We start from the raw sequence: 27,676 nt of genomic DNA, 5'->3' as shown, positions 1-27,676 counted from the left end.
GCCAATGCACTGACAGCCGCTAGGTGCTCCAGAAAAAGTCCAATTCTATTATAAAACACTGTCATTATGTCATTAGCTAAGTTCACCCTGATCCAATATCGGCTCATGGCAAAATGTAAAATAACCTACTGATCCATGTCTAGACACAATGTTTTTCATGCTACTTGAACAGAAAAATAACACCACAGAATCACACAGCTTTACTGCATCTCATGAAAGAGTCACATCTAGGCTGCTGTGAAGCAATAGGGATGGTAGCCTAGTGGTAGCCGAGCTGGGCTTGTGTCTGGAGAAAGTAAGTAAAAAAGTAAAAACCACTGTGGGTCCCTGAACAAGGCCTGAGCCGCCAGGCTGCTGGAATCTGGCAGCCCACTGCTCCTATCAGCTAGGATGGGTTAAACCCAGAGAAAGAATTTCCCCATGGTGGGATCCTAATAAAGGATTATTACTATTACAAAACATTTAAGACAACACAATGTCCCCCTTTTGAATGAAGGGTAGAAGGATCGTGCTGCACCAACTCCAAGTAGGAGGGCAAAAATCCCTCCCATCATTTCGCTCTTTAATCGCTGCTTTGCTCTGATAAGGTTGTAAAATGTTGCTGGTCTGATGAGTCTCCATTTCGGCTCCACAGTCAGACGGTATGTTCAGAATTTAGTGGAAACATCATGAAAACATGGATCCATCCTGCCTTGGATCAACACTTCAGGCTGCTGCTGGTGTAATGGTGGGGGGAGATTTTCTTGGCCCACTTTGGGCCCCTTAGTACCAACGTGGCCTGGTTTAACCAGCACAGCCTACCTGAGTATTGTTGCTGACCATGTCCATCCCTTTATGACCACAGTGGAGCATCTTCTGATGCTACTTCCAGCAGGATAATGCACCATGTCACAAAGCTCAGATCATCTCCACCTGCTTTCTAGAACATGACGATGAGTTCACTGGACTCCAACGGTCTCCACAGCCACCAGATCTCAGTCCAGTAGAGCAGCTTTGGGATGTGGTGGAACGGGAGATTCTCATCATGGATGCAGCCGACAAACCTGCAGCAACTGTGTGATGCTGTCATGCCAACATGGAGAAAACCTCTGAGGGAGGTTTCCACCACCTGCTTCCATCTATTACACCAAGAATTAAGGCAGTTTTTGGGGGGAAAGGGATCCAAGGGAAGGTGGACTTGATAAAGTGTCCAAAGAGATATCAGGTCTAAAGGATGCATCACTTTTTTCCATCAGTTTTCAACTCCACCCTCATGACGTGACAAACATGGTGATGTCCAAACTGAGTTTCAAAACTCCAGAAACCAGTGAGTGGTATCTCATGCCTAACACTCATCCTTTCAAAACACTGGTGTTGTGCTGCCCTCGAATCAAACTTATGGACTTATAGTTTAAACTTCAGGAGCTGTAGCATTGTTTAAATGTACTTATTCAGCACTGCTGAAACACAGGTGAGCCGATATGTGAAAGGCAATGATCCCCCAAAACTTGATCCTCCACACCCTGCTTCTGGTGACCTGCAACCTGAGCACAGGTGAAGCTAGAAGCATAATGTCACCCTGATACCAGAAGGTCAGTGGGTCAGGGCTTTCTCCTGCAAAGGAGGCCAGTTACAGTTCAGAGGTGAGATTATATCTGATGAAACTTAATAGACTGACACCCTGGATTAGAACTTCATCTTTATATAAATGACACTTTCTAACAGGACAAATGAAGGATTTCAGATTCTTCAACTTTCACTATTTGTTTATAACATTTTCCCACCATGCTCAGCTATCCAATCATCGGAGAATGTGGTCTGTCTGCTTTGAAACTCAAAGGACAAAGCAGGAGACTGAGGAATTTGAAATTACGCATATGTGACGCGCCTACAAAATGATCATGGTCATTATCAGCAGAAGTGTGCCAGAGATGCACGTCAAAAGAAAAGAAAACAGCCAGACCACGGGGAATGAAGGAAAGGTGAAGACCTTGACCGTAAATGAGCCGGAGGGGATTCCGGTTTCAAGCTTCCGAGACAGTTTTACGAAATTTGAATCACATGCCTGTAAAAAATTAAACTTAAAATTAAAAAGCTACTTCTTGCCTTTAAATTTAACCAAAATGGATCGAAAAAGTCTTTAAAGGCAGGTGGTAATAGGAATCAAAAATTGGATTTGCTGGAATTCTTTACCTTGATGATGCTGCTCCGGCGCGGTGCCGCCTTCACCGCCTCCAGCAGGATGGTGTCGGAGTCCTGGCCGCCGCCGCTGCCGCTGCCGGGGAGGATGACGCCGCTGCGCCGACCGCGGGGCGCTCTGGGCGGAATGAAGTCCGGCGCTCCGTCGCCACAAAGCCCGTCTCCACATCCATCACGCTCAGACATGTTGACGAGGAGAGGGAAGGCTCAGTTCGAAACAAGTGGGAGGAAAACAAATCGAATTAATCAGCTCGTCGGATCTGACCCGAGTAAAGTTTGGTTCGGTTGTGCGTGGATGCCATTTACAGGAGAAGCGGTTTGTTGCTCGTCAGCCTGGAAGGAACTCGTCACCCCAATTTGCTCAGTTGTGAGCAGACTCTCCTCATTTCTGAGCGGCAGTCCGCGCGGACTTCAGGCTGTTGGTGCGCGCTCCATCCCTGCTTCTTTAAAACAACTCAATCCCAAGCATCACAAGCAGGTTCGGACTTGGATGGAAACTAGGCTGGTGCGCTCCCGGGAGACGCGCAACAAGTCCTCCCTGTCTCCAGTCTCGACCGTCTCGCCTTGGAGGCGGTCAGGGCATCCAAACGTGCGTAAAGCCTCGGTGCGCGATGACAGGCGGTGAGCGCGAGCGGCTGCCGAAGGTGGGGAGAAAGAAAATGTTAAGAATAATCCAGCTGTGTCTACGAAGCTGCCACCCGGAACCCTGCTCGTCTCTGTCTAGCTCTGTCTAGAAGTCGCCCGTGTCAAAGAGCAGAGCGGATCGAACTTAACGCTGCCCTGGCAAACAGGAGATCCGTCACCGCGCGGCGCGTCGCTCGGACTGACCGCAGCCGCCACGGCCGTCAGCTTTGTACTCACAGAAACAACAGCCGACTTTTGTTAAGGAGAAAAAACACAGCTGACAGTCGCACCGCCTCCTGAAAACCGCTCCTCCCAAATCCCTCTCCACGCGGCTCCTCCTACACCCGCGACTGGCGCGCGGAGCGGCCAATGCGCGCCTCCGCTATGAAATTTGGCGCCTCCAATAGGTGGAGGGTCGAGTCCGGGGACCACGAGGGTCAGCCTCCCTAAAAGTTTTTGTTATTGGGCGGGGTTCCAGTAACGTAAGTGAGATCATGAATAAGTGATTACGCCTCAGCTGAGTTGAGTTTTGACTCAGTTCATTCAAAGATAAACAAAGACGTTACTATAGTGATGATCTGAATCCTCACAGTTAAACTTAAAGTGAATTACTGGGTGTGTAAATGGACAATAAAAAAATTAATATTTAAGTTAATTAAATTAACAACTGATTAGATGGATCAAACTACTTAGAAGTTTTTATTTGCCTTACATCATAATAACCTGCAGAGCTAAAAAAAAAAAAAAAACAACAGTTTGTTCTCTTTAATCAGAGAAAAGGGTCACTTAAACTCAGAACAAAAAAGTAAGGAAAATTTGGTGGATTGGTTGTACATTTTCTATGACTGGACAGCCTGTTGTTCTGCCTTTTAATTGGAGACATGTTGAGTTTGAAAAACTTGCCAAATCTCTGACAAACAGCTGGTTCTGCTGTTGACTCTTGTTTGGTGTCTTTTAATAGACTGAATAATTGAAGCCTAAAGAAATAAGACATACTGGCAATTTAACAATGTTTTCATTGAACAGGGGCCTGGATAGCATGTGGAAGAACCACACACAGCCACAACAGCCTGGTTCCCCCACCTCACGCTCCATCTTGGTCAAACAATGCTGTGAGATGGCATCCCAGTCTCCTATCAGATGAGCCCACACGTGTTTGTTGGGGTTGAGATCAGGGCTGCAGACAGGCTGTTCCATCCGACATAGATAGATCTTTATTGAAACAAGAGAATAAAATACAAAACAAGTAACATTACTGAGTAACAAAACATCTTAATACAATAAATAGTGGCATGTCCAAATGGGAGTATAAGTCTAGGACTTATCTAGACCTGCTCCCCGTGTTTTAGGTCCAAGCAAATGTAAATAAGTTACACTACAAAGCAGCCAACATTCAAAATTATTCCATAAAGAGTCCAGGTTTTATCAGTATGTACCTACAGGTGCTCCTGATGATTGTCTGCTGTGTTTTCTTACAGTGGCTGTTGGATGTTTTCAGGTTTTTCAACAGCTGGTTGTCCCATATTCTGCATTTAGGGCTGTTTTTTATATCTTTGTCTCCTCTTTCTACTTATAACTCTCCTTTCACGTCCCTTCTGTCAGATTAAAAAGTCTAATATAAAATAAGTGATAAGTATCGGGACTATTTACGTCTTTATTTGATTTGACTTCAGTTTGTATGATGAGGTGAGTCAGTTAAGGTGGTCCGGATTACTACATACATGTGGAAATGTGCACGTATGTGTTAGTGAGTCATCTAGTCCACTGCCACTTACTTTAGAATAAATAAATATTTTTTAAAAAAATTCTGTATACATAAATTGTAATTAGTAAGTTTTGAATAGGACATGAAAATGGAGCTATAAAAAAAATTACAAACGTGACAAAATATTATTTTATAGACTTTTCATAGACTGAAATGAACTAAATAAAAAGTGAAATAAGATTAGAAATACAGAGAAGCTTGTTAAGCTTGTACATCTGCTGTTTATTTAAAAAATGTGTCTGTTTTTTTAATAATTAATGTATCAGAGGGGAAAAAACTCCCTTTTTCTTTGGCTTTATCAGTTACTTATTTTCTTTAATTTGTCTTATTTGTTTTAATTAGTTTTATTTATGGATTTTAGTTGTTCTTATGTTTATATGTCTGATGTTTGAGTTTTATTTTAGGATTTTTTGTAGTTTGTGGTATTTAGTTATGTGCAGCACTTTGTTTTAGATGTGGTTGTTTTAAAGTGTTTTATAAATAAAGTTGGTATTGTATAGTAAATAATAAATAATAATGTCTTTTTGTTTTAAGTTTATATGATCTTTTTTAGCCCAGAAAACTGATTAATGGAAGTGATCATTAATTTAAGCTCTATTTTAAAAAAAAAAAGCCAGGTTAAATTTTATTTCATAGTTCAGTTCCAGCTGAGTCACTTCATGTTAACAATGGAAATAATAACAAACAAAACTAATGATAATTAAAGCAATTTGGTGATTAGTATAATGTGTTCAAAGTCAAATGTTGAAGAACATTATGAGAAACACAGAGGAACAAAATCTAAATCTATAAAAAATTTAGTTAAAAGTTGGATAAATGAGTTAAACTGCAAGTAAAAATACCTTCACAGATCTGTTTCTTTCAGGCCAGATCCAGCGGTGAACCTGAAATCATCTTTTCAGTTCAGGCTGTCTGAGTTGACCTCTGACCTTTTGTTATCGTCCGGATGGAGCTGGATCAGGATGACGGGCAGCCGGTGACGACCGGTGCTGAGCCGTAATAAAAGTCCAATAAATTATTCATCACCACAGCAGAAGAATTGCCTCTTTTTATTTTTTTCCTGGTGGAGAGGTTGGAGATCAGGGTCAGGGAGGCATCAGCACTTGAGATCCGGGTGGGATTTAGTATCTTGCTCAAGGACACATCAGCAGAGTGGACTGATGCCTGATGACCTCGATAACCTCCAGATTTCAGGGTTTTATTCTGTCAGGGATATTAATATGAGTTTAAGAAAATGATGAAATCCAGTGAAAAACACATTTCACTTTAGAAATTGTTCTAATTTTACATTGTACTGTTTTATAATTAATTTACAATTTTACAAAAGATAGTTAAAAATTGTACAATGACTTTATTTTTCAGATTTGTTTTCTCTCTTTAAATACAGAGATGCAGCTTTAGCCTGACACCAACAACTCTGCTTACGTCTACCACAACATGATGGATGTCTCACTACGTCCACAAATAAAACCTCAACTTCGAGAGGATTTAGATTTCCACCAAGATGAAGATCAAAATTACCTTTATTGTTCTACTAGAATTTTGTCTTGAGCATTAAACCCAGCTGCAGCCACAGAGTGATGGTAAATAAAAATATTCAGATAAACAACCAAAACTAAACCATACAAGCGTAACAACAGATGAAACAGTACAGTAATTCAAATAGATTGTGGTGCAAAAAAATGGTTTTATGGTTAGTAAAACTATAAAACCGGAGACAAGAAAGAGCCTAAAATCAATTAATAATGTAAAACACATAAAAAAAATTCAAGGGAAAAAAAAAAACAACAGAGATAAATAAATAAATAAATAGCAATCTTTAACACTACAATTTATTTACAATCAAATAAAAACTAAATAAATACAGTAAAAAATCTTTCAAAATCAGAAACAAAAAGAAAAAGACTGGAATAAAATAACATAAAATACAACTAAATATTAAATCAATTAATGAATTAATATAAATAATGAAAAAACATTAAAATATGAGCAAATAAAAGCAAAAAAGTAAAATAATTAAATTAGGTAGATAAAAACAAAATAAAATAAGGAGTGGTTTAAGAGTGAAGTCATTGATCTGTCTGACCATGTTGGTTTGGCCACAAACAACCTTTACATTTTCAACTCAATATTTCAACCTAACTCTCCTGGTTAGGCTCAGTGTGAAAAGAGAAACAAAAGAAAAAACCTTAATATTCCTTCAGTCGGGATGCCAGAATAGTTCTGTGGAAAAACAAACAGTAAAATTATAGTATAATTAGTACAAATTATACCTTTACTTTTACAGATGTGGAAAAAATTGTTGGTACCCTTCAGTTAATGAAAGAAAAACTCACAATGTTCACAGAAATAACTTAAATCTGACAAAAGTAATAATAAATAAAAACTCTATGAAATTTAACCAATGAAAGTCAGACATTACTTTTCAACCATGTTTCAACAGAATTATTAAAAAAATAAACTCATGAAACAGGCCTGGACTAAAATGATGGTCCCCCTAGAAAAGACTGAAAATAATGTGACCAAAGAGACGTGTTAATCCAAGGTGTGTCCACTAATTAGCATCACAGGTGTCTACAATCTTGTAACCAGTCAGTGGGTCTATATATAAGCTACAGGTAGTCACTGTGCTGTTTGGTGACATGGTGTGTACCACACTCAACATGGACCAGAGGAAGCAAAGGAAAGAGTTGTCTCAGGAGATTAAAAAGAAAATTATAGACAAGCATGTTTAAGGTAAAGGCTATAAGACCATCTCCAAGCAGCTTGATGTTCCTGTGACTACAGCTGTACATATTATTCAGAAATGTAAGATCCATGGGACTGTAGCCAACCTCCCTGGACGTAGCCGCAGGAGGAAAACTGATGACAAATCAAAGAGACGGATAATACAAACGGTAACAAAAGAGCCCAGAAAAACTTCTAAAGAGATTAAAGGTGAACTTCAAGCTGAAGGAACATCAGATCGCCGCATCCGTCCTTGTTTGGGCCAAAGTGGACTTAATGGGAGACGAACAAGGAGGAACCATTGTTAAAAACAAACCATAAAAAAGCCAAACTACATGTTGACAAGCCACAAAGCTTCTGGGAGAAAGTCCTATGGACAGATGAGACAAAAATGGAACTTTTTACCAAGACACATCAGCTCTATGTTTACAGACGGAAAAATGAAGCATATGAAGAAAAGAACACCGTCCCTACTGTGGAACATGGAGGATGCTCTGTTATGTTCTGGGCTGCTTTGCTGCATCTGGTACAGGGTGTCTTGAATCTGTGCAGGTACAATGAAATCTCAAGACTATCAAGGGATTCTAGAGAGAAATGTGCTGGCCAGTGTCAGAAAGCTTGGTCTCAGTCGCAGGTCATGGGTCTTGCAACAGGACAAAGACCCAAAACACATCTTAAAAACACCAAGAATGGCTAAGAAGAAAACATGGACTATTCTAAAGTGGCTTCTATGAGCCCTGACCTAAATCCTACTGAGCATCTTTGGAAGGAGCTGAAACATGCCTTCTGGAAAAGACACCCTTCAAACTGCTGAGAGGTGCAGAAGTCTCATTGACAGTTACAGGAATCGTTGGATTGCAGTGGTTGCCTCAAAAGGTTGTGCAACAAAATATTAAGTTAAGGGTGCCATCATTTTAGTCCAGGCCTGTTTCATGAGTTTATTTTTTTTAAATAATTCTGTTGAAACATGGTTGAAAAGCAATGTCTGACTTTCATTGGTTAAATTTCATAGAATTTTTATTTATTATTACTTTTGTCAGATTCAAGGTATTTCTGTGACCATTGTGAGTTTTTCTTTTGTTAACCGAAGGGTACCAACAATTTTGTCCACGTGTATGCAAACCTGTTTTATTCTGGAATTTTTATGTTCAGTGAAAGACGTCAGTACATAAGACGGGAGATTCTCATCATGGATGTTTGACGCTGTCATGTCTCTTAGAGCTATATATAAGTTATGTTTATTCTATTCATGATGTCTCAAATCAAATTAAAATTAACTTTAGTTATAAAGCACTTTTCATGCTGAAGGCAACACAAAGTGCTTTACATGATTAAAAAAAACAAGTCATGCATATTGAAATAAAAACAAGCCTTCACACAGCAAAATAGATAACATAGCAAAAAACACTCATTATATCGCATAATGGACTTGATCCTGGTGTGGATAGATCCCCATGATATTGTTTCCTCACTGCTGCATCAAGCTAGATGTTTATTACTTTTAGTAATTTATACCTACATTCAGTTTAGAGACAAAAATTAGGAAGTCATGTTTGCGTAGAATGGATGAGGGGGAGGGGCAACTGCTTTGTTATGTCCACAAAGACTGGTGACATAGCAACTACCTAGATCAGGGCAGGTTGGGGTCCACACCACCACCATAAGGCTGCAGTGCAGGACCCCAGCCACTCAGACAAGGTCGATCACAGCGGCAACAACCCCCAGACCGAGCACGCAAGATCCCCAGCATGGAGGATCCCCATAAGGAAAACACTGGAGTTAAGACAAAGATTAATTAATCTTAAGAAACAATAAGAACAACCAAGAGCTGCAATAATAAAAATATACATAAAGGACTTCATAAAATAATGTGCTAAAAAGTAATATAACCGAATAAAATTAAAATAAAACAACATAAAATTATATTAAATAAATTAAGATCAAGAGAAACATTTCATTCCACAGACAAGCTTAAAAGGATGTTAACTGGCTGCAGGTCATCAGGAGACACAGAGATGTAAAGCTGTGTATCATCAGCATAGCTCATTAGTCTCAGAATAATTTATTTATTTTGTTAATAGGTATTTAGTTATATTTTATATTGTTTCATATGTTTAGCATTTGATTAGTTAAAATTAACATTAACATTAAAGGATCTTAAAGTTGTTATTTAGGCTCCTTTAATGTCCTGTATTTAATTAAAATGAGTACTTTAACTGCATATGATAGTCTGTTGCAGGTTAATGGAGCAGAATCAGGAGCATCAGTCACTGCACTTGTAATAGATGTGACAAGTTATTTTTGTATCTGGGGATTTTTCTAATAAACAGATTTTTTGCTTTTTTACTTTATTGAAATGAACTCTTTAGACCTGCAAACATGGTGAGGAAAGTTTTTTATCTGTGCACACTACAATGTCAATATGCAGCAAAATCTCTGAGGAATGTTCCCAACACCATGTTGAATCTATGACACCAAGAATCAAGACAGTTCTGGAGTAAAAGGAGGTCCAACCCTGTACTAGAAGGTGGACCTGATAAAGCAGATATTTAGCGTATGTATCTGCTGGTGAACATAAATATCTGTAAAAGCTGTTGTGGTCAAATCATCTATTCTAAATCCATTTAGAGGAACAGGTGCAGCCTGAGCACCTGTGGAAGGACTGGAAACTAGAAACTAACCCTAAAGGTGAGAATATTGTTATGTCCACTTAAAATAATGTAGTTTTATCCTACAAATATAAGATGAAAATTGTCTAAATCCCAGCTGAACTCTGGTCTCATAGTGAAAACACTATGAAGGTAGAGTTGTTACTTGAAGGTGTTCCCAACTGAGCAGATATGAATGTGTGTGTGTTTGGACCTTGAGCCACACAGCTGAGGAATGTGGCTGGCTGGTGAAGCCTATTAGCACATGAGGCTCTGTAGTCACATGTCGCTGTTAGTGGAATCATGCTCCATTCATGGAGCGAAGGAATTTGCCATCTTTGTGTTTTGTCCTAACAACAGAAAACCCAGAAAAGAATGTGAAGATTGTTGTTGTACATTTTGTTGGTGGAAAAATAACCCATGGAAGTTTTTAGCTTAATTTAATGACAATAAATTAACCTGAAATGAGATTTTATTGTAATTTTCTTGGAATTTTTATTGTAAGCTTACTCACACGGAAAATCTAAGGAATGTCCCTTAATTATCATATCTTCATATTTAGCAATTACTTTCAAAGATTTCAAGGATTCCATATCATACGTGAAGCACGATAGCAGAAGTGTTATAATTTGGGATTTTGTTGCCACTTCAGAGACTGGAGATCTGCAGTTACAGATTTACTTAAAGACTCTTCATCTTTTCAGAAAATGGAGACAAAATGAGGTCATCTGACCTGGAAGTGGACTTTTTAATGGTGTGATTATGGTCAGGACACAAACACTGAAAAATGGGAGCATTGTGAAACAGGGAAATCAAAGTCCAGATTTGGATTACACAGAAATGTTAACAGAGGATTTGAAAGTGGAAGCTCAGGCATGAAAGCCTTTAAACACAAGCGATCCAACAGTGTGAGCAGGGAATGCAGCAGGTGGAAAAAAGAAAAGAAAAACAAAATCTGAAGCCATGAATGCACATGCAGACATCTAAAGGTCATCATTTGGCGTCCAAGTTGAATAAATGTTGGAAAGAACTGATTCTTTTTACATGATTTATATTGTGTCCTGATATGTCGCACCTTAGAATTAAAAGTTTATATCACTAGACATTTTTTTCCTCGTTTTCTCCCCATTTTATTACAAGATTTTCAGAAACGTTTTGAAAAGGTTTTGGATGGATGGATGGATGGATGGATGGATGGATGAATGGATGATGGATGGATGGATGGACGGATGGACGGATGGACGGACGGACGGACGGACGGACGGACGGACGGACGGACGGACGGACGGACGGACGGACGGACGGACGGGCGGATGGATGGATGATGGATGGATGGATGATGGATGGATGGATGGATGGATGGATGGATGATGGATGGATGGATGGATGGATGGATGGATGGATGGACGGACGGACGGACGGACGGACGGACGGACGGACGGACGGACGGACGGACGGACGGATGATGGATGGATGGATGGATGGATAAAGTAGACTGAATGAGAACAAAATTAGAACCAGCTATCAGTAGCTCACCAGGTGATCAGAGGTGGAGGCGTGGCTTCCCTCCTAGAACAGAGTTAACAGAACTTTTTTTTTTAAATTGCACACTGTTCAGTGTAAACAGAAAAAATAATTTCTGTTTTTCTTCTTTAAAAAAAATCCAACAATCAGTTTATGTATTATTACATTTCTGCAGTTGTGGAAGTTTAACGGACAAGTTTTACTTCTGTGTTAGCTCAGTTAGGAGCTGTATGGTGACTTTATAGTATCCCAGTCTGCGTCCATCTGTTGTGCTTTTATGTAATTTTTTCTGCTCTAATTACCTGCTATGACCTCCGACTGATCCATCCACACCGCCTAAAACCAGTGAGAGGAAAACTGTTGTTTCAAGCTCTGTGTCTCCACCACTTTCAAAAGAAGCCTTTTGTTAGTGATGTGATAAAAGATCATTTGTAAATAAATGAAGCTGAAACATCTTAAAGAAACAGTTGTGTTTTGGGTGAGTAATGTATGCCTTTCTTGCATCTGAAGCCACCACCAGCGGGCATTTAGACACACTGGGATTAAAGTGGGAGGTCAGCTGACTGCTACACATACCAAAACCTTCAGCTTATCTGCTTTTATTTTTGATCTAAAAATAATTAGAAAATCAAGCACATGCCAGCCCAGCTTACCTGCAGCACTAAATCTGAATCCATGAACACCTCACACTTTAGTTGTTTTTCTTTTTCTTATCCAAACAATTCAACATGTTTTCCTAAACATAAAACTTACAAGTCAAATTTCTGTTAACAAGCAAAACAAATCCAAAACAAGAAAATGAAAAGAAATGTTTCCGTTGACTGTTTGGGTTGAATTTACTCAGTTGCATAGTGTCACCAGGGGGTGGCAGTATAGGATATGATGCAGGTGGATATGATTTAGTGGAATACAGGAACTGGAAACAAACCTCAACAACTACGGTGGACATCCACAAGAGAAAAATGGAGAAAGCTCCTCTTCAGGAATTTCTTTCATTTCTGGGAATATCTGGGATGAATCCTGATTCCAGCCTGTACCACCACAGAACGCCGATCCCACCCCGTACCACCACAGAACCCCGCTCCGACCCCATACCACCACAGAACCCCAATCCCACCCCGTACCACCACAGAACGCCGATCCAACCCCGTACCACCACAGAACCCCAATCCCACCCCGTACCACCACAGAACCCAGATCTGACCCGTACCACCACAGAACCCCGATCCGACCCTGGACCACCACAGAATCCCAATCCGACCCCGTACCACCACAGAACCCAGATCTGACCCCGTACCACCACAGAACCCCGTTCCGACCCCGTACCACCATAGAACCCCGATCCGACCCCGTACCACCACAGAACCCCGACTTGACCCCGTACCACCACAGAACCCAGATCCGACCCCGTACCACCACAGAACCCAGATCCCACCCCGTACCTCCACAGAACCCCGATCCCACCCCATACCTCCACAGAACCCCAATCCCACCCCGTACCACCACAGAACCCAGATCTGACCCCGTACCTCCACAGAACCCCAATCCCACCCCGTACCACCACAGAACCCAGATCTGACCCCGTACCACGTGAGTATAAAACTAGAATGAAGTTTTGCTTTTAAGTCCTTGACGATTAATCACTGCTGATAAAATCAAGTTGTTTCTGTTAAAAGTGAAGCTTCAGTCGGCCTCCTCAGGGTTTTATTAAAGCTTATCGCTGACATTTAAAGGCCAGTTCACTCAACCTCATCTCCTGAACTCGGAGATGAGGTGACACTTCGATAAAAGTCTGCTGAAGAGACGTTTGGGGTTTTGATGCCTGGTTGAAAGAGGGTGAAAGAAGAGCTAATTTCCAAGTGTGCTGAAACTCGTGCCTTCATGCTACGCTGCCACCATGGTGTGAGAAAGTCAGAGTGAAGGCCTTTGGTAGATGAATAAAATCTTGGTCAGCAGACGGGTTCATGCAGTTCTCAGCTGTCTGCTCCACTCGTCAAGGCCTTGAAAAACCAAACTCCTGATGGTGAGGAACAGCTCATCCTTTTCGACAAACTCTTATGTAAACACACTCTCAGTTTACTTTTGTGTCTCATTGGATCAAATCAAACATCATCCCTCCGTTTACTCCACCATCGCTCATGCAGACAGCTGTAAAAAACATTTAGCTGTCACACAGACTGCAGTAATCCACCACCTGGGAAGCCGATCGGCCTTAATCCCTCTGTTTTCCGTACATTTACACCAGCTGAGTGAGTATTAGGACAGCGACCAGCATGCTAGCGATTAGAAACAACAGAATCATTTTCTGCAGATCAATTCCTCTACAGTCTGCTGTAAAATGTCTCTTTCTCTCGTTGCTGTTTCTCTTTACAGCATTAAATACATCAGCTCAGTTACAGGTGCTCAGATCTGAGGAACTTTAACTTTATGTCACTGTAGGTTATGTTGCTTTGATTTCTGCCGTTTTTTTTTTTTCTTTCTTTTTTTTTAAGCGCATCCTTCTTAGTTTTCCTTCCTGCCCTTTTTCTACACATTTTAGGTGTTTATTTGTATATTTTTTTCAAATTCAGACTATAATCAAGTGAAATTATCTGCCAGTGCAGAACGATAATAATAATAATAATAATAATAACAATAATAATAATAAATTAGATTTATATAGCGCTTTTCAAAGCACCCAGAGCGCTTTACACTGTATTCGTCCATTCAGACCTGGTGATGGTAAGCTACTTGTGTAGCTACAGCTGCCCTGGGGCAGGCTGATTGAAACGTGGCAGCTAATCCGCGCCTACAGCCTCTCCAACCACCACCAAACACTGGAGGCAAGGAGGGTGAAGTGTCTTGCCCAAGGACACAACAGATGACTGGGGGAGTGGGAATCGAACCGCCAGCCTTCCGGTCATTGGACGACGTGCTCTACCACCAGAGGCACTGACGTACACTTAGTCAGATTTCCTGAAATAGAAAAATATCTAGACTTTAGACAAGTAACAAATATCTTTCAAAAAAGTGGTTATCAAATTAAAAAAAAAAATTTAAAATTCAAAACTTGAACATGACGATGAGTTCACTGGACTCCAACGGCCTCCACAGCCACCAGATCTCAGTCCAGTAGAGCAGCTTTGGGATGTGGTGGAACGGGAGATTCTCATCATGGATGCAGCCGACAAACCTGCAGCAGCTGTGTGATGCTGTCATGTTAATATGGAGAAAACCTCTGAGGAAGGTTTCCACCACCTGCTTCATCTATCACACCAAGGATTAAAGCAGTTCTGAAGGGAAAGGGGGTCCGACCCAGTACCAGAAGTGGACGATCAAAGTTTATTGTCCCTCATTCTCCTGGTTTGCTGCAGAGTCTTTTCCAGGATGTTCCCTTTTGCCTGATCCTCACCTGTTTTGTTAGCATCAGTGACATCCTTCCTATTTTTGGACTCAACAATCAGCTGTTGGTACCAGATGTCCTGTGTGAAGAACATGACATCATTTCACATATAAATATGTATTTTATTCAGTCTCCTCTCCAAGTGCCTACACATGTTATATATATTGAAAAGCTAAGATTCTTGAGATGTGAATGATGTATACTGTCACAGGCTACAGTCATAACTGTAGATTCAGTAAACTCTTTTTTCTGACCAGTTGTAAATTTATCTGTGAAGCCATACTGTTCTCCAGTAGCAGATGATACAAAATCACAGTAAAATAGTTGGTCCACAACAAGTCTTTTATCCATTAAAACTCAGTTTAGGCATAAACTGCATGATTTTAAGTTGTTAGAGGTTAAGTTGTTCTTCTGCATCTTCTGTATCCCATCCATCCTTCCATCCATTTTCTCTAGTCTCTTAACCTGACTTAGGGTCACACAGGACTGGAGCCTCAAGGTACATCCCAGACAGATCCTGGTCCATCAGGGGTCCAGTGGCTGCAGATCCTGGTTAAACTATTCAGTCTGCAAAATATATTTGCAGCGTATAAAATTTGATGTATTTAGACTTAAATGAGAAGAAACAATCAGGAAATTCATTAACAAGTTGGCTTCATCATTTCATAAATGCAGTTTGCTTATTTTCTACTTTTTTATCTACTTTGTCTTTCTAAACTACCAGTTTTCTTTGTTAAAAGAGGGTTGTTTTTACAAACAGTGCCTCCTTTACCCCTGAACAGGTTAAAGTATAGCTGATGGATGGGCGGGTGGGAGCTACGGTGACCTGCAGGCGAACCTGGACCAGGTGTGTGGGGGAGTTTCTGTGTCAGCGTTCAGGATGCTCCGCGGGGAGTATTTCCATTAAAGTAGAACAGGTGTGATGAATTTATTCCACTGTGTTTTTGAATCGCTGTCTTTTTGTCCTGGGTCAAAGTGACAGCAGCTTCTCACACCTGCTCCAAATACTGCGTGTTCACCGATCTGCCGACAGGACACAGCGTGAAGCACAAAATCTGCCCTGTTGTGTCCTGATTACAGACAATATTACAGATCATTTGAAGGTTAGGATGAAGCTAAAGAGGTGTTCATACAGCTGCCTGCTTATAATAAACTGACACAATGCCAACAGACCAGACATTAAACATATGCAGAAAGGTCTGACAGCTCATAAAAACTTTCATATTTGACCATAAACCTGGAAACAATCAGAGCGATTGTGGATGTTTTCAAGCTTTTGTCTCCAACAACTTTACAGATGCTACAATTTATAGTTAGACGTCTACATTCATGGTCTGACTTGTTGACTGCAAAGTATATTATATACATTCACTGGCCACTTTATTAGGTTTTAATTTCTTTTTTCTTTTTTCTAATTTTTCCTGTTTCACTTTCTTAACACAAATAGATAATCAGCCAATCACATGGCAGCAACTCAGGATTTAAGAGACTTTGAACGTGACATGGTTGTTGGTCTGAGTATTTACTGGGATTTTCACACACAACCATCTCTAGAGTTTCCAGAGATGGTCTGAAGAAGAGAAAATATCCAGTGAGCAGCAGTTGTCTGGACCAGGATGTCTGGTTGATGTGAGGAGTCAGAGGAGAATGGACAGACTGGTTGGAGACAACAGGAAGTCCAATCAGCACTGGTTCCAACCAAGGTCTGCAGAACAACATCTCTGAACACACAACACGTCCAACCTTGAAGCAGATGGGCTACAGCAGTGCTTCTAAATCAGGAAATAAATAAGCAAACTTCATTTCTTCTTTGAAATTCTGGTCTTATTTACAATAACATCTAAATGAGAACTACACTATTCAAAATATGATTTTTTCTTTTAGTAAAGAAAAAACACATTTTTCAATATATTTACTTTTTTTCTGTTTTCTCATCTTTGTGACCATATTTACATGTTACATCACAAAGCTGTGCCTTCTTCTTTTCTATCTGCCATCTCTGACGTGTAAATGTCACGTTTTGTAATTAGATTACATGTATCATGACTCGGGGAAACATTGTGAGAGCAGATAACAGCCAGCATAAACATTTGGGGAGTTAGAAGCAGTTTCAACACTAGATGGCGCCACCACAACATAAATCAGCACAGACTGATCATCATCATCATCATTGTAATCATCGTTGGTGGGGTGGTTTTGGCAGTACAGAAACGGTGCCATTTGACTGCCTAATCATGGAAACAACTTAACCAAAAAAACATATGAAATCCATGGAAAAAAATGTAGTTATGAACTAAACTGGACGTTCTCTCTGTGGGCTGCATTCCTAAACATCATAAGGGAAAAACAACCTGTTTTCCCTTTTTATTTTATTATTTATTTATCTATTTATTTATTTGTTTTTAAACTCATCGATGTCCATTTTATCTTTTATAGGGCTTTTAAAACTGAGAGTGGAGCCAAAGATGTGCAAAAACAATCAAACAACAATCTAATGAAAACACAGTAACAATAAAACCTTACAGTCAAACCTGTAGTGAACAGGAAGTCCTCCACCGTCTTATTTGATCATGTGTTTTTTGATCCAGTTACTAGATGAATTGCTGCATTTTGTATGAGCTGACATACATACAATGATCTGATAAAGACTTTACCTTCGCTGACAACTGACTGATCTGTCTAATTTAAAAGGGCTGTCCATAATATGGGACATTAAAACTAAAGATTTTACACAGAGAGCAACATATAACTCCACTGTATTTCTCATAAAACCCCCACTGTGCCCGTCAGCTGCAGGATAATTATGGAAAACATCCCCATGGACTTCGTAACCTCTGTAATACACTTATCCACGATGTAAGCTGAGGTGACTTAACTGAATCTGATGTGTAATCTTTGTGCTGATATTTTATTTGTAGGAAGTTTAAAGAAAAATAAAAAAGATGAAAAAGTCTGTCAATGGACCCTTCGATAAACTGCCGACCTGTCCAAGGTGTACACTGCCTCTATCCCTGCTACTAGCTGGGATAGGCTCCAGCTTCCCTGTGAACCTGAATTGGACAAAGCGGTATAGAAAATGGATGAATGGATGGAGGTCTGTAAAAGCTCAGCCGAGTTTACTTTTTACCCTTAAACTCAACTGTAGGAACAAAAACATCTCAGATGTGTTTTAATTAAGATTAAGAAAGCTTACGCTCTATGATAAAAGCTGCAGCAAACCGTTATTTGCAGTATTTTATGATACTTTGATTAGTTGAAATTCGCATTATTTGGCTGTATTTAGGTAATAATTTAGTGGTCAGGGTCTTTGTAAACGCTGTGGTTCTGTTAGATTTACTTACCTCTGTTTAAAGTCGTGTGTTGTTTCTTTTGTCTGTTCTGTGGCTTGTACACAAACACACACACACACATATATATATATATATTTGTTTCTCATTGGCTTTTGGGAGCAGTTTTCCATCCAAAAATCACAAGTTTCTGCCATCTGCATGGGTTTGGTGGACAAAGAAAAATGTTGGTTCTTTTCCTTCTTTCTTAAATTCCAGACAGAAAAAAACGTCTCTTTATTTTAATAAACTGATTAAATAAACTCGCTTTCTCCTGATTACATCAGAGGCACCGCTGCAGCAGGACCAGACATGGAGGAAGAGGCCTGGACTGCAGCCTCTGCATGGGGTCAGTAAGATAGATAAGACTGGATGGATGGATAGATAGATAGATAGATAGATAGATAGATAGATAGATAGATAGATAGATAGATAGATAGATAGATAGATAGATAGATAGATAGATGGATGGATGGATGGATGGATGGATGGATGGATGGACGGACGGACGGACGGACGGACGGACGGACGGACGGACGGACGGACGGACGGACGGACGGACGGACGGACGGACGGACGGACGGACGGACGGACGGACAGACAGACAGACAGACAGACAGACAGACAGACAGATAGATAGATAGATAGATAGATAGATAGATAGATAGATAATTAGAAAGGAGGGCAGAAAATATTTTTAGTCACCATCTTGACCTCAAATCTGCAATAATCCAACTTTCATTGTAGTTTCAATGTGAACGCATTGAAGACATAAAACATTTTCCATTCATGCTTCACTTTATCAACACCTTCCATAAAACTGTCCAGCTGTGGTCATTTGGTCAGTTGTACAGGCATGGACACTGGTCTGGACTAATTTTTTATTTTTTTTTTAGTCAAATATCAGATCATTTGAACAGTTAATTGAAGCAACAATGGATTTATAATTATTTATCAAATTTTAGGAATCAGTTCTGAAACAAACATTTTATCCTGAAGTACTGGTACCCGGGTGTACTGGTTCTTTCCCTGTTCTTAGTTTCATCTACCTGATCTTGCAATTACTTGTATAGACATTAATCAAAGTTATCTATACTAATAATGAGTAATAAATGTGCATTAGGAGGAAAATGTCGGTGACATGAGTGTTTAATGAACTGCTAAATAAACTGTCCATTTCCTTCCCATCCTGCAGTCTGTTTAGTGGAGGAAGGCCCAGAGTTTCCTTCCCAGCATGTCCTGGCCGGGTGGAGCTCCCAAATGATGGTTTCCTGCTACACACACATTCTTCTTTAAACCATCTCAAGCTATTTTGGGATATTCTTTCATCCCGAAGCAGCAAAGTTCTGGTCAGCATGTATCTGGCTGGCTTTTTGCTCTGCTGAGCTCGTCTGGTGCACACATATCCAGCTGCCTAGTCTTTCCATGATTATTTCCGTGCATGAAAATCTGAGTCATTCATCTATTCTAATGTTGAGGTCAGAGTGGGGTAAGACTTGACATATGTCTAATTTTTCCACTGTGGCGTTCAGTTAACCCTCTATTGCATGCGTTATGCTGATAGGAAAAATGTTTGGAGAGTTTTTTATGTATAAAATAGACTAAATAAACATAATCTAAAGAAATTTAATCCATATATTTTTATTTCTGTAAGTTTTGGGGTTTGTTGCCTGTAGGCAGCATTACACCATAAGGATTTACATGTGGTATAAATTATTTTTTATTAGTATTATTAGTATTAGATCAACATTTATTCAGACATAGATATCTACAATAGATCTCTCACCCGCGCTGTTGGCCAATGGGGTCAAACATCTGCAAAGGCAGCCATCTTGCCACATTCAGCTTGCACTCATAACTTTGTTTTAATGGTGCATGCAATTTATAAATAACCATAACAATTTTATAATTGTTATAAATTATTATAAACCCCAGAGACGCAGCTATGATAATGCGTATCTATGAATAATACTTATGAATAATGATAATGAATAATTATAGCCAAGGATTCTAGAGCAGAGCTTTAACCATTTATTATATATATATATATATATATATATATATATATATATATATATATATATATATATGAGAAACTTTGTCTTGTAGCCCCTCAGAGTCAGAAGCAAGACCCAGCACCAAGCACCAGCCATGAGCCCACAAGTCCAGTGTGGGCAGGTAGGATTATTATTAGAATGAATATAATGAAGAGAATGGTGAAGACCTGTTCTATATGAAAAGTGTCCTGAGATGTGTGATGATTCAGCACTACATTAATGAATCTGACCTGAATTGATCAGCTTTTGTAAAAAGGGAGATTTGTGCTGAGAAATGTGAGCATTTTTAAAATGTGATTTAGTGTCAGAAGCAGAGCCAGGAGCCAGTAGTGATGAGGGGTTTGCTCCTGTCAGTATGGAAGGAACGGATGAGTTGTTGTAAGAGTGTGAACAAAGAAGCATTGGTTCCAATATAACCACTTTCTATGCCCAAACCATAGTAGTGACCTGTTATATTATGTGTCATTAAAAGATAGTAAATACTCAAAGCCCACAACTGAAAGGGAACAGGATGAAAGTAATACAAAATGAACCAGTATATTTTACCATTGAAAATATCTTAATGGTTAAGCCAGAATGTGTTTTCCACATCTAAATGTGCTAAAGCTTTACAGATTCTAATTTTTTTTATTGTGATACAGGTGCTGGCGGGTTTAGAGAAAGTGGAGGAAGCATGAAAGGGAGAGCAGAGTCCACTCAGGGACTGTTTACCGAGGCAGCAGCAGAACCAGTGACATGCGGTGAGGTTCATGGCTGGTGAGGCACTGACTCCACTGGAGTCAGATTTACAATTGTAAGAACTGAAAAGAGCATCTTATTTCACTATTTATCCAACAGCATGTATCTACTGACTTTACACACCACTGTAAATGAGTGAGGGTCAAGGCAAAGCTATTCATAGAAGCCCTTTTGAGATATGAGACAGTGCTTACTGCTCAAATTTTCCTTGGCATTTTTGAGCATATTATTATATGCATTTTGGAAATGCACCAGGCCAGAAACTTGTGGCTGAGGGCAACACTATGCAACAGAAAAGACTCCTCTCCTTTGGGACGATAAATACAGATATTCATTGACCAGGAGTAAAATCAAGTAAGCTGACTACATCTGCAGCCCATATGACAAAGACAGTTGGTTTCAACAGTTTAATGTCCACTGAATATTTAACTGTTTTCTAGACCTCATCCCTTAGCTAGCAAAATTCACATCTGGGCTAGCAACTCTAGCTTTAACCTTTAACCTTTATTTTATGCACTCTTAGCCTGTTTATTTGATGATCATGTTAATTTATAACCTCAAAACTGGCATATTTTAGAAAGTCACTTCCAGTAAAAAAAACTCTTCTTTCCATTTAAATTAGCTTTGAAAGAAAAAAATGTCTGTTTATGACTTGTATCTGCCATGACTAGCCTAGAAATGCATCTTACTAGGAATGCTAGCAACTAGCCAGAGGTTGGGAAAAGTCATCAAATGCTTGTTGTTAGACAAGAAATACTTATAACTAGCCCAGCTAGTTACTAGCTTAAGAATGCTAATGACTAGCAATGGAATAGTAGTTGTAAATGCCAGTTAATAGCCACTAGATGTAATTTGCTAAACTAGCCAGGCAAAATAGGAGCAAAATAGTTGGTAGCATTAGTTAACAGCAAATGGATGCTAGTTTCTAAACATAACTAGGAATTATATTGTTTAACACCACTAGTTGTTAAACAAGCAATGCTTGTGTATGTCAAAGGCTTCTTGCTAAGTGTTTAGGAATGTTGTGGTATTTGGGATGATAATAAGTTGCTATAAGATGCTAGTTGCTATCCTAGAGGTGCTAGATGTCATTTCTGTATTATTAAAATATGAAAACATAAATTTCAATTAAAATTCTTTAATCATGATATTTCTTATTCTTAATTCATTTTTATAATTAATATAATACATAGTAAAAGAACAAAAAAGAGTAACAAAATATACCCTTTTAAGTCTTTGGTTGTTTTTTAAAGGCAAGGCAAGGCAGTTTATTTGTATACCACATTTCATGTCCAGGACAATTCAAAGTGTTTTACATAAACAAAAGCATTACAGAAATTAAGATTGTAAAAGGCAGCAACACATAGCAGGAATCACGATAAAGTAATAAATTACATTAAAATGATTAAAAGCAAGATAAGTTAAAAAGTTACCGTCCAGAATTCATGCATAGGTGCATGAGAAAAGAAATGTTTTTAACCTGAATTTAAAAATGTCTACATTTGGTGAAAGTTTAATCTCCGCTGGCAGTTTGTTCCACTTGTTTGCAGCATAACAGCTAAATGCTGCTTCTCCATGTTTAGTCTGGACTCTGGTTTGGACTAGTTGACCAGAGTCTTTGGATCTAAGAGCTCTGCTAGGTTTATATTCTCTGAACATATCACAGATGTATTCGGGGCCTAAACTCTTCTGGGATTTGTAGACGATCAGAAGAGTTTTAAAATCTATTCAGTGACTGACTGGAAACCAGTGTAAAGATTTCAAAACTGGTGTGATGTGTTCAGATCTCTTAGTCCTGGTTAAAACTCTAGCAGCAGCATCTGGATGAGCTGCAGATGTTTAATGCTCTTTTTAGGAAGTCCTGTTAAAAGACCATTACATTAATCCAGTCTACTGGAGATGAATGCATGGATGAGTTTCTCTTGGTCTTTCTGGGAAACTAAATTTTTAATTCTGTTGATGTTTCTGAGCTGGTAAAAAGCTTCTTAGTGAAGCTTTGATGTGGCTGCTGAAAGTCAGATCTGAGTCTATCAACACTCCCAGGTTACAAACTTGGTTGGTGATTTTAAGAGCCCGAGTCTCCAGGTGTTTGCCAATGCTGACCCTCTTCTCTTTGCTACCAAACAGAATAATCTCAGTTTTGTCTTCATTTAATTGTAGATAATTCTCCTTCATCCAGGTGTTACACTGACACATTAAGTCTATTGGACTGCAGTCATCTGGTGAAAGAGACACATAAAGTTGTGTATCATCTGCATAACTTTGATAATTAATGCTATAGTTCTGTAATATTTGACCCAGAGAGTGCAGATACAAGGACTGACCCCTGTGGGACTCCACAAGTCATGGCCACTCGCTCGGATTCATAGCTGCCAATCGTAACAAAATAACTATGGCCTTCTAAATAGGACCTGAACCAGTTAAGGACCGCTCCAGAAAGTCCAAAAAGTCCAACCCAGTTTTCCAGCCTGTGCAACAGGATTCTGTGAGCTACAGCATCAAACGCAGCACTGAGATCCAGCACAAGCAGGACTGATACTTGACCAGAATCAGTATTCAACCTAATGTCCTTTAACACTTTGACCAGAGCTGTTTCAGGGCTGTGATGAGGTCGGAAGCCGGACTGAAATTTATCGACATTTCCACTTTCATTTAAAAAGTCATGAAGCTGGTGCAATACAACTTTCTCAATAATCTTGGACCTATTTGTGAAATTATGTGTTTATTTACTGCTTATAAGTGCAAAACTGATACACTTTGTGTAAACGGAGGAACTCCAGGCTGGTATATGCCCCAAAATGTTTATTTCTATCTTCACTCAGAGTTTATACACAGTAAATATATATTTTTGGGTTTTTCATCTGTCTTCCTTTGTTAGTGTCTCTCATCCAGCAGCTGCTTCCTTCCTTTGTCTCCTTCCTCTTATTCTTTTAGACCAGTAACATTTAATATGATTCAAGGCATTGTTCACAAAAACAGACACATTAGCAGCTTCTGTTAATCACAGCAGAATAATGAGGCATCGGATATAATCTCATCACCGTCTCAGATACAGACAAATAAAAACACCAAATCTAGTGTAAAGATCTGTTGTGTTTTTTTTAATGGTTTAATTATTTAAGTTATCTTTTTAAGACTATCAAGAGTGTGAGCAGATTTAATGAGAACTGAAAATAAATTATGAATAATTTAAGTGTTTGTGTGTGACATTAGTCATGTTGTGAGGACCTAAATCTCCTTTTCATGTTATAATGACAAAATCCCCATCGGGTAAATCATTAAATATGAGGGTAAAGGTTTGTTTAGGGTTAGACTGAGGTTAGGTTTAATGTAAGGGGGTGTGGGGTTAGGGTCAGATTAGGTGTTGGTTCAGTCTGCAGGAAATGAGTGTATAGCAGCACCTGCAGCATATTGTGGAGGAGGACCTGCAGCTGGTGTTGGTATGTAATTCCAGCTGCTCAGACTGCAGGCTTTCCCAGCACTATGTGTGTGTGAGATCGAGTTTTTTTTTTATCTCACTGGAACTTTTTCTGGTCTAAGGAATGGCCTTGATGGGAACAGCCGTCCTTGTGAGGACTCTGCCCTGTCCTGATGAGGCAGTGTCATTCCTCAGGGCAGTGGTTCTCAAACTTTTTCTACCATGCCCCCCCGTTTTGGAGGAATAAACATTCCCAGCCCCCCACTGCTTTTATCAAAGGACACAAAAAGACACAAAAGAAGGTAACTATCAACTTATACATATAGCCATGCTTTTTTTTTTTAGTAATGATTCATCTACTACTACTGCTACAGTCACTACAACCTGAGGATGTGCTGCCTGACTGCAGGCTGCTGTCCAAATTCATTTTTTAATGACCATTTGAATATAAATCTGCTTTTATTTTATTTTATTTTTTAAATCTCACCGTATGATTATTTTTAAAAATGAGGACAAACAGGTGTCAGTGCACATTTTGAGTCTTGACCTTTTATGGGCATTTTTTGGGCTTTTATGACCACCGAGCATGTCCTTTCAACATACAGGAGATTGGCATTCACCAATTTAAGTGCAAAGATACGAATAATTTTGCCATCTGCGAACATGTTCATGCATCTGGCAGAGGGTATTCAAAAAAAAAAAATCTTAAGTACAACTTAAGAACGAATGTAAAAAGATTTGTAAGAATATTCTGCAGAAAAACTGCAGACCAATCTGTTAGATTTATTTAAAGACAATTGAAATACACTCAAAAGGAAAGGCACCACAATACTAAAACTGAATTACAAAAAATGTACAAAAAGACCACAAATATGAGCTAGCTGTGTCACGATTTAACCCAAATCAGTTCCAGAAATCATCCATCTCTCCTATCATGTCTCAAAGTGTACAACTTTATTTTATTGCATTTACCCTCCTCTTCTATTTGTTGGTCATCTGTTCTTCTTCTGTCACTGATGTAGAAACCAGGAAGTAATTAAATCAGAGCATGTCCGACAGTATGTGCACGCCAGACGGTCGAGACTCACTCCCGTAACTCTATCCCTGACTGCTGTCGCTCAGTGTTGTTCTGCTGGTTAACAACATCCGGGCAGAACATGAGGCCCCTCCAACACTTAAATAATGCTGAACTCTGACCTCTGAGCGGAGAGCAGCAGACTGGCTCCTTCATTAGTAACGGTGAGAGCCTCATTAAAATCTTCCTCTTATTCAGGTTGAGAGATGATTTTAGATATCAGAGCAACAGCATAACATATTTTCTTTGGTTTCCCTCCACTTTATACACATTTTTTCTCTTTTTTTCATATATGCAAGCATTGAAGGGTCATTACATAAGTGGCAAACTTTACTTTTATTACAACCCCAAAATCAATGATTTATAAATCTCATCAAGTCAAATCTTATTTCCAGCAAAAGATAAACAACATATCAGATGATGAAACTGAGACATTTCACCATGTGATGGAAAATATAAGCTGATAGTTCATCTGATGGCAGCAACATGTCTGTAAAAAATAGTTCCAGGGTGATGTTCGGCACGGTGTAAAAAGTGGTGATGTTCGGCACGGTGTAAAAAGTAGTTCCAGGGTGATGTTCGGCACGGTGCAAAAAGTAGTTCCAGGGTGATGTTCGGCACGGTGTAAAAAGTAGTTCCAGGGTGATGTTCGGCACGGTGTAAAAAGTAGTTCCAGGGTGATGTTCGGCACGGTGCAAAAAGTAGTTCCAGGGTGATGTTCGGCACGGTGCAAAAAGTAGTTCCAGGGTGATGTTCGGCACGGTGTAAAAAGTAGTTCCAGGGTGATGTTCGGCACGGTGTAAAAAGTAGTTCCAGGGTGATGTTCGGCACGGTGTAAAAAGTAGTTCCAGGGTGATGTTCGGCATGGTGTAGCATTCCCTCTTCTTCTAACATGTCTGGAAACATCTGGGAAGTGAGGAGACCAGTTGCTGGAGTTTTAGGAGAGGAATGTTGTCCCATTCTGGTCTGATGCAGGATTCTAGCTACTCCACAGTCCTGGACCTTGGTTGCTGGATTCCTGCTTCCATGATGCTCCAGATGTTGTGTACTGGTGAAAGGTCTGGACTGCAGGCAGGCCAGTTCAGCAGCCGGACTCTTCTCCTGTGAAGCCATGCTGCTGTGATGGATGCAGGATGTGGTTCAGCATCATCTTGCTGAAATCTGCAAGGCCTTCCCTGAAAGAGACGTTGTCTGGATGGGAGCAGATGTTGCTCTAAAACCTCCATGTACTTTTCAGCATTGATGGAGCTTCGCAGATGTGGAAGCTGCCCACGCCATAGGCACTAATGCAGCCCCATCCCATCAGAGATGCAGCTTTTCACCTGTCCACTGATAACAAGCTGGATGCTCCCTCTCCTCTTTAGTCTGCAGGACACGCCGTCCATGCTTTCCACAAACTAGTTTACATCTTCATCCAGGTTTCCACTTTGCCTCAGACCATTTTAAATGAGCTTTGGTCCAGAGAAGATTGTGGTGTTTCTGGATTTCTTTTCACATCTGGCTTCTTCTCTGCATGATAGAGCTTTAACCTGCATTTGTGGATTTCAGGGTGAACTGTGTTCACAGACAGTGGTTTCTGGAAGTCTTCCTGAGTCCATGCAGTGGTTTCCAGTAGAGAATCATGTCTGCTTTTAATGCACAAAATCCCCAGCATCCAGCTGTCCCATGCACACAGAGATTCCTCCTGATTCTCTGAATCTTTAATATTATATATATTGTATCTTCACATTGAACATTTTTCTGAATTTTTTCCAAAAATTTTAGATTGGCGAACCTCTGTCCATCTTTCCATCTGAAAACTCCAAAATGCTCCTTTTATACTCAGTCATATTACTGACATGTTGCCAAATAACCAAATAAGTTCTCAAGTTCTCAAATGCACCCGTAGTTCTTTCTGATTTGTTCCAGTTACTTTTCCAACCTTTTCTTGCCCCAGTTCCAGTTTTTTAGAGATGCCGCGCTGCCATCAGACTCAAAATTATTTAATGTTTTCCATGAAATGGTAAAACGTCACAATTTCAACATCTGATATGTTGTTTGTGTTGTATTATATAAGATAAAAAGATTTAACTTTTTAAGATATGTAAATCATTGCCTTCTGTGTTATTTACATTTTACACAGCATCCCAACTTTTTTTTTTTTTTTTTTTAACAACTGGGTTGCAGATTCTGAGCAATCTAAATAACATTTAGTGTACGGGTCATTCTATTTGC

The 27,676-nt window shown here is 39.6% G+C and overlaps 1 protein-coding gene across 1 annotated transcript in view; it reads right to left on the bottom strand.

Annotated features, from left to right (window-relative positions):
• Nucleotides 1–3,076, bottom strand: part of plcl1 (phospholipase C like 1) — a 116,253-nt gene extending 113,177 nt beyond the window's left edge. The window contains exon 1 of the mRNA XM_042002072.1: nt 2,173–3,076. Coding sequence (XP_041858006.1) covers nt 2,173–2,364 — 192 coding nt within the window. The 5' untranslated portion in view covers nt 2,365–3,076. The remainder of the gene's footprint in view (nt 1–2,172) is intronic.
• Nucleotides 3,077–27,676: the final 24,600 nt, after the last annotated feature.

The sequence above is a fragment of the Melanotaenia boesemani genome, chromosome 12 (genome assembly GCF_017639745.1).
Source record: "Melanotaenia boesemani isolate fMelBoe1 chromosome 12, fMelBoe1.pri, whole genome shotgun sequence".
Lineage (NCBI taxonomy): Eukaryota > Metazoa > Chordata > Actinopteri > Atheriniformes > Melanotaeniidae > Melanotaenia > Melanotaenia boesemani.
Note: the sequence above shows the minus strand (reverse complement) of the source record. Positions and strands in the feature narration are given on the sequence as shown.